Below are 10,411 nucleotides of genomic sequence, written 5' to 3' on the forward strand. Positions count from 1 at the left end.
GGGGAGAGTTTCAGGGGAAGATTAGAGGAGCAGGAAGCAGGCACTCTGTGATTTTAGAGGATTTTTCTAACTTGAGGCCTCATGGTTGCCATTTATAAATGGAAAAAACTGGAGAAGATGAAGAACAAATTGTTCACTTCTCATAGTGAAGTTCAAGGTCGGGAGTGGATACCTAAGTTGCAGTGCTGAGAAGGGGCTCCCAGGGCAGTGTCAAGGATTAGTGATTATAGGAGAAGAGTTAGGAACTATCTGGGGAATGAAGTGATTAAGAATGCCTTTGGATCAAATAATCACAAATACATTTTGTTGAAATTTAAATTTAAAAATAAATTTTGTTGGAGGCTGCCATGCAGGATCCTGTCTACCCTGTGGCCTAAATGTCTGCTCAAAACTCACAGATGGCCAAACGGTACTGCAGGCAGTTCTTATCATTCCATGTCCCATCTTTGTACATCTCCACACACTTATCTCTGCCCCGACCCCTGGGCTCCCCGGGATACCAGTTGGTATAGTTCACAGGGGTCTCATCCAGGTAACGGAAGTCTCCAGGAGTGTTGCTCTCAACCAGGCCCAGGTAGGCATAAGTGTTGTACTTCCTCACAATGCTTGCAATGGCCTCATTCTCCTCTGGATTCCTTGGGGCAGCAACGTTGCCACCTGCTTTGGCACAAGACTCACTAATGTCATCAAAGTTGAACGATTGCCCATTGGTGGAGAAGATCTTCTTTCCAACTGCCAGCATGGACCCCTGCAAGCTGAGGACTAAGAGCAGAGGAATCTGGGTTAGGCCACCAATCTCTGTCTCCACATCCATCTTGCTTCCTCGGGGTCTCTACCATTAGGCTCTCTCCAATCTCTTTGTCTCTGCCTCTCTCTTCCTTCCCTTCCTCTTCCAATCAGTTTTATAAATTCCTCTCTCTGCTTTCATCCATCCATCTTTTCATTCATTCATTCATTCATCTCCTTAACATTTACTTATTGCCAGGAACTGGGAAATTTTCTGGCATGCAAGAGAAAGCAGGATGGGCAGAGAACATGCTCTCCTAGGAGCATGTCTACTTCTCTCTTTTCTGGACCATTAGAGACTTCAGAAAAGGAAAGCATCATTCCTTATCCCAAACCTGCAGATTCACACTTGTTTTTCAGGTCTATAGTCTCCAGAAGCTGGGGGTAACTCTACCCTTTGTGCCCCCAAGGAGTCCCCTTACCTCCCATTGACTGCAAGATTTGATGCCTGAATTCCTGAAGCATGGTTTGGAGCTCCTCATCTAGATAAGATGGAAGTCCTATGGAGAGACCCCCACCAGGATGAGGGGCAAGCAAACAAGATCCCAACTTGCTGCCCACAGATGTTTTGCCCACTGTAACCCTGGAACCCTGCCCTCTAATTGTCTGCATCCCCCGTGCAGGCATGAGGGTCCACAAGGTGGAATGTTTCCATACTCTGTAAACACCTATATTCCTTTAATGCAGCTGTGCCCCTGATGAACCTCTTTCTGCTCTTCTTTCATGTCATATCTCCTGAATGGCTCTGCTTGCCCACCTTTGAGTGCTTTTCTGACCTCTAGAAAGGGTCCTCTCCTCCATCTTCCACCCAGGATGAATATGATTGCTTTTTCATTCTCCTGATAGATCTTGATAGTACTCAGAGCTATGGAGTTCCCTTGCATACTTGGGATTCCTGATCATAACCTTTTCCTGGATCCCTCATGCACAGAACCCTGTATACCTTCTAGAATGCCCAAGAGCCTCAGTCCCATGGAGGGCTATGACTCCCAGTGTTGTCCCTCTTCCTTCACCTGACACCTTTTATCTCTCCATAAGCAGTCCCAATGCATGGAACACTTCCTATACCCATCGGTCCCTGAATTGTGACCACGTTACTTGAACACCTCTGACTTCTGTCTTCAACCTCACATATCATTAATTAGGTTGAGCAGTATGCCACAGACACCTCTGTTACCCCATGTTGCTGACTGCATAGGCATTATGTCCATGTCCCCCCCTGCCCATCCTCTCCCCTGGCTCCCACTCACCTGGAAGACCCCTTTCACCAGGCTCCCCCTTGTCTCCACGCTCTCCAGGGACACCGGGGGCTCCAGTCAACCCATCACGCCCAGGGAGACCTGGCATTCCTCCTGGAGGGCCCATGGGACCTGTAGAGAGAAGAGGACATGGTTGTGTGGACCTCAACTTCCATCTGAGTGAATTCACTTAACATTGTATGGGCACTTTGAAGATATACTCTCCAGATGTTCCAGCCTAAGTGCCCTAGGAAACCCCCACTATGTCCCAGCCAACTGAGTATTGAAACCCAACATACAGCCCTGGTCAAAGGGGCCTAAAAAATGTGTCCCTGCCCCTCAGTGGAGGATGGGGTCTCCAACACAATACCTGGAGGTCCAGGGTCTCCCTTGACACCATCTCTCCCATCTCTGCCTGGCAAGCCATGGGATCCAGGAGTGCCAGGGATACCCGGGCTTCCAACACAAACTTCTGTCCCATTGATCATGATGCCAGAAACTGCCATCAAGGTGAGGGTGAGGGCCAAAGTGCACAGCAACATGGCTCCTGTCCCAGCTGCTTCTCCTGCTGAAGAGAAGGGCCACTGACCCATCTGTAGAATTTGCATATGTCTCCCCTTAATCCTTTACATTTGCTGTATTTGTTGGAATTCAGGAATATAGCAGAGTCTGAGGGCCAATCCAGTCCAAATAAGAGTACTGGGAAGAACTGAAGACCCAAACTATCCATGCACAGGAATTCCCAGCATCGTCCAGTATCTAGCCTGGTCTTGTATCCCATGCCTCTGATCTGAGGTGGTGTAGTCCTTGGGAAGGTGAGGGGTAGAACTTTGGAGAGTCAGTAGCCTGGTTCTCACAGAGTGTCTTCTCTGTTAGCATGTCCCAGTGTGGCCCTGAGGCATTCATTGCACCTCTCTGACCTACAGATGAACTACAGTATTGTGGACACAATCCGAAACCATCCCTTCCAGTTGTCCTTCACTCCCTGATATGGGAATGCAATCCATATGTCCCTCAAAATTCCCAGTTAGCCTCTTTTTGGGTTCTAAGGAATCATGGACCTCAGAATGGATAGATATGACCAGGGTCCATGGCCTATCCCCTATATAGCAGTCAATGATGGGGAACCCCTTCCTTCTCAGGCCCTTAGTTAGTACTGTGGCTCTTAGGCTGGTCCTAGAATCCTTATGCTAGAGAGGGCCCATATACCCATATACCAGGAAATGGGGGCTCAGCTCACCCAGACACAGGCTTCCGTCTTGGTGGATCTCTGCCTCCAAGTCAGAGTGGAGAGCACCATTTATAAGGATGTGGGCTGCCAGGCTTCCTCCCAGTCCCTGAGAGGCCCCTATCTTAAGAGCCTCTCCTTCCTGGAGGGCCTCTCGTGTACGTATCACATTTCCCCACAGAGCCCTCATGCTGGAGGAACACTTGAAGAGAGCCCAGAATCCCTAAAGAAAAACTCCAGATCTGTAAGAAGGGGAATTTCCCTCCGCCTGAGGTCACCCACTCTATTCCTAACAACTTTTCTACAGTAAAGGATGAAATCTTTTACCTAGGTAGTGATGGAGGTGCATTTGGTTTGGTTTCAAACAGTACAGAGACTGGTGGCTCTAGTTTAGGGTGGTCAGTTTGAATACTGGAGAATACTGTCTGTCCTTTGGTTTGTTCACTGTTGAGTCCCCAGGATTACCAGCCCCTGCCCCTGTGGCCTTGTGGCTGAATTGATAGGTATATGAGCAGAGTGACAGATAAACAGGTGGAATGTTCCGTTTTCCTCTGTCCCAGCTGGTTCAGCTGTGGGGAGGCAGGACAGTGCCTGGAAGTTTACAGGAGAGCATCAGTTTCTGTTTGGGGCCATAGGTGATGTCAGGTAACTGCAAAGGTGATGATTTTAAGTGATCAAATGATATCTAAAATCCTAATTAATGAGATATTCTATTAGACTTGCTTAAGTAATAAGGAATTCCTAACTGCAAAGATGGTAACCACAGGGAACCAAGACAAGGAAAATCCCCAGGCTTCCTACTATGTAGTTTGAAAAATCTTGAAATTCTTGGGAAGTATGGAGAACTTCTAGGCATTAGAAGCTCAGCTGGCAGTACCTCACTCCTAGGACAGGAAGCCAGGTGGCACCCCCTTGAATCACTGAGTACTCTCAGCTGCCCTGGTGCTGCTGCTACATGCCCTTCAGGTGGGTTCTGGATAGGTGTGGATGGGGTAGCTATGTCTAGCATAGAGCTGGGGTAGGTGGGAAGCAAATCCAGGTGCAGCTGAATAAGAAGAGAGACTAGCTGAGATGTCCAGTGCCAGTGGTTTGCAAGGAGCGTGATGCTGTAGGAGGCAGACACACCCGAGTTTGCCTGGAGCTGCCACTTACCACCCATGTGGCCCAAATAAGGTTGTATAAATTTTGGAACCTTCTTTTTCTTTTCTTTATTTTGAATCAATACCAAACTTATAGAAAAGTTGCAGATACAGTGTATACTATCTCCAAATAACCTTAGATCCTATGCAAAATTCACCAAATGCCCCAGTAAAGTCTTCTACAGGAAAAGGATTCATAATTATGTGCCCCATTTAGTTGTCATTTCCCTTTACTCTCCTTAAATAAAAAATAGTGCTTCAATCTTTTTTTTAACTTTCAGGGTCTTAACACTTTTTAGAGATTACTGGTTAGTTACTGTGTAGAATGACTCTCACTTTGGATTTTTTTTTCCCCTTAAGTATTCATGATGTCAGATTCCATGAAAATGATGGTACGTTCTCCTTCTCATCAGGTGGCATGTGACTTCAATTTGTTCAGATCCTGGTGGTGTCTACTTTGATCATTTGCTATGTGCCAGGATTCTGAGAACTATTTGTGGGGAGGTATTTTGAAGCTATGTAAAGGTCCCATTTTTCACTAAACTTTCTTTTTTCCCCCTACTTATTTATGTTTATCCATATAAACTTTGGTTTGAGGAATACCAAAGGCCAGCAGTGGGGAGTTGTTCACTTAAGATGCAGGGATTAAGGGGGTGCATTATCTATAGAAAATCTTAAACAATCTACAAGTTGTTGGCACATTGCTCCAGCAAATCTAAAGAATGTCATTAATAACATATTTCTCTGCTCTAGTACTGCTGATTCCTGATAGCCCATGCCAAGTCACTCCTGTGTACACACTCTCCTCACCTGGCCTAGGCTCTGACATGCTCGCCAGGTATTTTGCCTTCTCCAGTAACTTCCTTACTCTCCTTTGGGCCTTACACCCTATGACTGGGCCACCTGCCCACTTGGGTGGTCCAACATCCACATCAGGATCCTCCTTTGTGGGGATGTCCCCTTCAAATGGCCAGGCTCAGGCAGTCCACACCAAGCCACCTCAGACAGAGTTCTACTCCCTCCCTTGCAGAAGCACTCCTCACTCAATGTGTTTGATATCAGAAAGAAGACACTTAGGGAAGTTTGAGTGAAGTTAAGATGGGAGAGGTGTAAAGTGGAAGTCATGCCTTCTTCCTGAGGATGGGGCATGGCATCTGTACAGCTTTGAGACCTCTCAGCTGTTCAGGGAACTCTTGGACTTCCCCTTCTCCAACTGCCCTATGCTCCAGCCAGGTGAGGTGTCCCTATGTGGCTCCCTTGAGTTTTCTGTATTTTGGAATCATCACAACTCTATAAAGTAAATCTAGAAAGTAAAACCTCATTTGATACTTCAGTCAACTGAGGCTCAGAGCTTCCTGGATTTCCCAGATCACCCAGATCTTCAATAATACAGCATAAATTTAACTTCAGAAATATCCTCCCTGAGTCAGAGAGGTTGTGCTTGTTCTATTTGATCTAGGGGGGAAAAGGGCAGCATAAATTAATTTACTGATTATATTTATTTCAAAGTATCTTCTAATCTCAGGAGTTTGGGCCCAGATAAACAACCCGAAGGGGAAGAGAGTATAGGTTTTTCTTCCCTGATGCAGCCAGCCTATTAAATAAATAAATTTTATATACACACATATGCACACATATTACATATTTTATATACATACATGCTTACATACGTATCACATTGGTGCACCTCTAATAAATGTCATTTCATTTGTACTTTAGTTGATAAGTTGATTAATTAATTAATTAATTTTGTGATACTGGGAATTGAACTCAGTGATGCTCTACTACTGAGCTACCTCCCCAGCCCTTTTTATTTTTTATTTTGAGATAGGGTTTCCTTAGGTTAACCAGGCTAGCTTCGAACTTGTGATCCTCCTGCCTTGGCTTTCTGAGTCACTAGGATTATAGGTATGTACCACTGTACTGAAGTTGTCATTTTGTTTTTAAAAAGAATAATGTAAAAAGTCTATTCCTTTTATCATTTGCAATAGCATCAAAAAGTATAAAATGTTTATGGAATAAATTTAATAAAAAATATACACTCTGAAAACTACATACACACACACACACACATACACACACTTGGCAAGCATTTCTACCCTGGAACCACATTCCCAGCCCCTAGAGAATATTATTAAGTAAAATTAAAGAAAACAAATAAATGGAAAATACCATATTTATAAATTGAGACACTTAATATTATTTAATTACCAAATTGAACCACAGACAGCCAATTTCTATCAAAATACTATTTCTGCAGAAATTGACAAGATAAATGACTTTCATATGGGTTTGCAGGGATTCAGAATATCCAGTCTTGAAAAGAAAAAGTAAAGTTGGAGGACTCAAACTTTCTAATTTACTCCAAAGCTACAGTAATTAATAGTATGAGACTATCATAGAATAGACATATAGAGCTATGAAATTTGAAGTCCAGAAATAAACCCATACATCTCGGCTTAGCTGATTTTCAATAAGGGAACCAACACTATTCAATGGAGAAAGAATAATTTTTTTAACAAATAATGCTGAAATGACTGGCTATCCACAGGCAAAAGAATGAATTTGGACCCACATTTACCATATACAAAATCATCTCAAAATCAATCAAAGATCTAAATATAATAGCTGAAACTATAAAATCTCTTTTAAAAATACATAAGTGTAAATCTTCATGGCTTGCATTTGATAATGGATTCCTAGATATAACAAATAAATAAACAAAAAAAGAAATAAAATAAATTGGATTTCATAAAGATTAAAAGCTTTTGTGCATCAAAGGATAAATAAATTAGCAAAGGAAGCAAAAAGACAATTCACAAAATGGATAAAATATTTATATAAAGAACTTTTACAATTCAATAGTAGAACGACAAATAACTCAACTTTAAAACATTAGAAAAGAATCTAAATTTCTTCAAAGATATACAAATAGTCAATAAGCACATTAAAAGAGGTTCAATGTAATTATCCATCAGTGAAATACAAAACAACACATTGAGATATCACTTTACCTCCACTAGGATGACTACTAAAAAAAAAAAAAAAAAACAGATGGACACTATACTATTAACCTTGGGAGAATACAGAGACATTGGAAACCTCATACATTGCTAATGGAATGAAAAATGGTACAGCTTTGGAAAACCTTGGAAGCTCTTTAAAATATTAAACATAGATTTACTCTATGATTAGCAATTATACTATAACTAGGTGTTCAAACATAAACTTGTACTCAGCTGTTCAGAGCAAAATATAGAAACAACCAAAATGTTCATCCACTGATTAGTGGGTAAACAAAATGTAACAAATCCATATGGTGGAACATTACTTAAACATAAAAATAATGAAGTATGTTACAAATAGAATCTGAAAAGATCATGCTAACTGAAAGAAGAAAGACACAAATGGCAACATATTATTATATGAATTCATTTATATTAAATGTCTAGAAGAAGCAGATCTATACAGAAGGAAAGTAAATTATTCCTTAACGGGAGGGGGGGGGTAAGAGGAGAGAGGAATTGGGAGTGACTACTAAAGAGTATAGGGTTTCTTTCTTGGGTGATGAAAATATTCTAGAATTATATAATGATGATGATTACACACCTGTAAATATATTAAGAGCCAATGAGTTATTCACTTTTAAATGATGAATGTATGGTATGTGTATTAATCTATTTTCTGTATCTATAACAAAATATCTGATGCTGAGTAGTACATGAAGAAAAGAAATTTATTTAGCTCAAAGCTTTGAGATTCAAGAGCATGACACCAGCATCTGCTAAGCTCTAGTGAAGGCTGAATCATAGCATGGCAGGTGGATCATGGTGACTGATATGAGAGAAAGAATAGTGTGGTGAGACAGGAAGCTAGAGAGACTCAGGGTCCAGACTTGCTCTCTTTATAACAACTCATTCACTCTCATAAGAACTAACTAGGATCTTAGAGAATTTCATTAATCCTTTCTAAGGCTGGTGATCCCAGTGACCTAACCACCTTGTACTGAGCCCCACTCCTTAAAGGTTCTACTACTTCTCAACATTGCCACATTGGGGACCAAACTTCTGGAACATCAACCTCTGGGGGCACACTTAAGCCATATCCAAAATGTAGCAAACTATGGTATTTGTATTGTTACTAAATAAGAGAGAGAATAGGAGAGGATAAAGTAGAGACAATAAGAAGACTAATATTTCTGAGAGTTTCCTTTTCAAAGGGAGCAAAGAGCTGAGACAGTGTTTGAAAGCATGCGAACCAAAGTCTCTCTTTTCTTCAGAGACTATGCTTTCAATCGAGGAGAATGATGCAATCAAGTAAAAAAAACTGAGGAAACAGAAGTGGAAATGGCTGGAGAGATGTCATTGAATGGAGGGGGAGTATGGGATTTAACACACAAGTGTACACTTTGGCTCTAGGAAGCCAGAGTGTGGAGAGAGCTGAAACAGGGAAGTAGACAGTTTGGTGATGAAATGGTAGAGATATTATCTTTTGATTACTTGAATCATCAAGCAAAATGAGACGATCTTTCATCAAGTGGGCATGGGGTGCAAGAGAAGTGGGGTGGAATCAAGAAGAAGTAAGGTGCCCAGGATCACACAGAGGTTGGAAAGACTGAATGGGAGGCTCCAATGGGCAGCACAAGACAGACTGACTTTCTGTTAGTTGTCATGAATTTAGCACTAGTGGCCCAAGGTGCACCTATCTGTAACATGGAAATCTTCTTTGGTGTTCAAAGTGAGTTATATGTTTCCACAGAAGAAATAAGAGGAGACTTCATTGCTGCCTAGGGGATTCAAAAGGACTTAAGGATGAGACAGGAAGGACAACTGGGTAAGACCCTCTAGTGATCATCTCTTCACAGGCACACCAGTTTGAACAGCTATTCACATACAAACTACCTTCACAAGAGCTAAGGAGCCAGGTGAGAGACCACAGTGCCTGGTTTCAGTATGAAAAAAGAAAAGATGCTCTCAGGAAGGCAGGAGGGGAAGAGTTGCCAGCATCACCCCTCCCCCACCTCGAGTGTGGAGAGGGATACCATCTGCTTGGGGAGGAAGAAAGAATTAAGTACAGACTTTAGACTCAAAACATAGTACCAGACCCACCACAGTGAGACTCCGTGTCAAGCAGAGCCCTAGGAGCCCTACCCCCAGGCCAATACCCACAGACTGAGTCACTAGAACTGTGATAGCCTGTCTCCGCCACCCGTCCTCCAACTTCAGGTAGCAAATGGGGGAGGAGGACCTCACCTGATGGGCCACAGTTCTTTGTGGTGAAGCTCAGAGCCAGGACTGCCATGATGAAATCTGGCACTAGGCAGAAACCCTGGGCTACTGTTCCTAGGCCATAGATCAGAGCTCCCAGACCTCTCCCTGCACCAAGTAGGGAACGGTGTATTGGTGAGGCACACTTGAGTTTTGTCCTGCATCATTGTCAGCTTTGAGTGGACCTAGGGCAAATGCCCCCAGCTGCACGAGTTCTTGCAGCTTGGAGACTCAGGTGTGTGAGACTCAGAACCAGCTTAACATCAGCCTTGATGGCCAAGGGACTGATTCTACCTCCCATTTCCCAAACTCAGGTAACACAGCTATTCCCAGATCAATGTTTCAGATGGATGTTTCTAGACCTGCCCTGGGCACCAGATACAGACTTGATTCCCAGTGGGATGGATTTGTGTTTTAGCCTATGTCATTGCCAGCTGTGGCATAGGCCTGGGTGCAACACTGAGACTGAACAGGTTCTTATGACTTTGAGACTCAGGCATCACCCAGCTTAGAGTCAGCTTTGGTAACCAAGGGACTGCCTCCACCACTGCCCCAACCTTAGACTGCCTAACCTGGAGCAACACTCAATTCACTGATGATAGGACTAGCAGTCAGCGGAGGACTTTGCCTTGGGGCTCAGTGCCAGGCTGGAGAAACTAATACTGGAAAGATCCTAAGAGCCTCCAACTGTTGAGAGCCACAGCCAAAGGGGCCCCAGCAAACTTCCAGCTGCCAGCAAACTTCCAGCTGCTG

General features: G+C 43.2%; 1 protein-coding gene across 2 annotated transcripts; it reads right to left on the bottom strand.

The window, feature by feature from the left end:
* Window positions 1–385: 385 nt before the first annotated feature.
* Window positions 386–2,566, bottom strand: LOC113195227 (pulmonary surfactant-associated protein A-like). 2 transcript variants are annotated; one of them, XM_026406667.2, is made up of 4 exons: window positions 2,482–2,566; window positions 2,037–2,096; window positions 1,209–1,286; window positions 386–762 (listed from the first exon to the last, which is right to left on the bottom strand). In XM_026406667.2, the coding sequence occupies exons 1-4, from the start codon at window positions 2,564–2,566 to the stop codon at window positions 386–388; spliced, it is 600 nt and encodes a 199-aa protein (XP_026262452.1). The 2 variants fall into 2 exon arrangements, with proteins under 2 accessions (XP_026262452.1, XP_026262453.1); XM_026406668.2 differs by having other exon boundaries at window positions 2,037–2,156; window positions 2,395–2,566.
* Window positions 2,567–10,411: the final 7,845 nt, after the last annotated feature.

The sequence above is a fragment of the Urocitellus parryii genome, chromosome 5, assembly GCF_045843805.1.
Source record: "Urocitellus parryii isolate mUroPar1 chromosome 5, mUroPar1.hap1, whole genome shotgun sequence".
Taxonomy (NCBI): domain Eukaryota; kingdom Metazoa; phylum Chordata; class Mammalia; order Rodentia; family Sciuridae; genus Urocitellus; species Urocitellus parryii.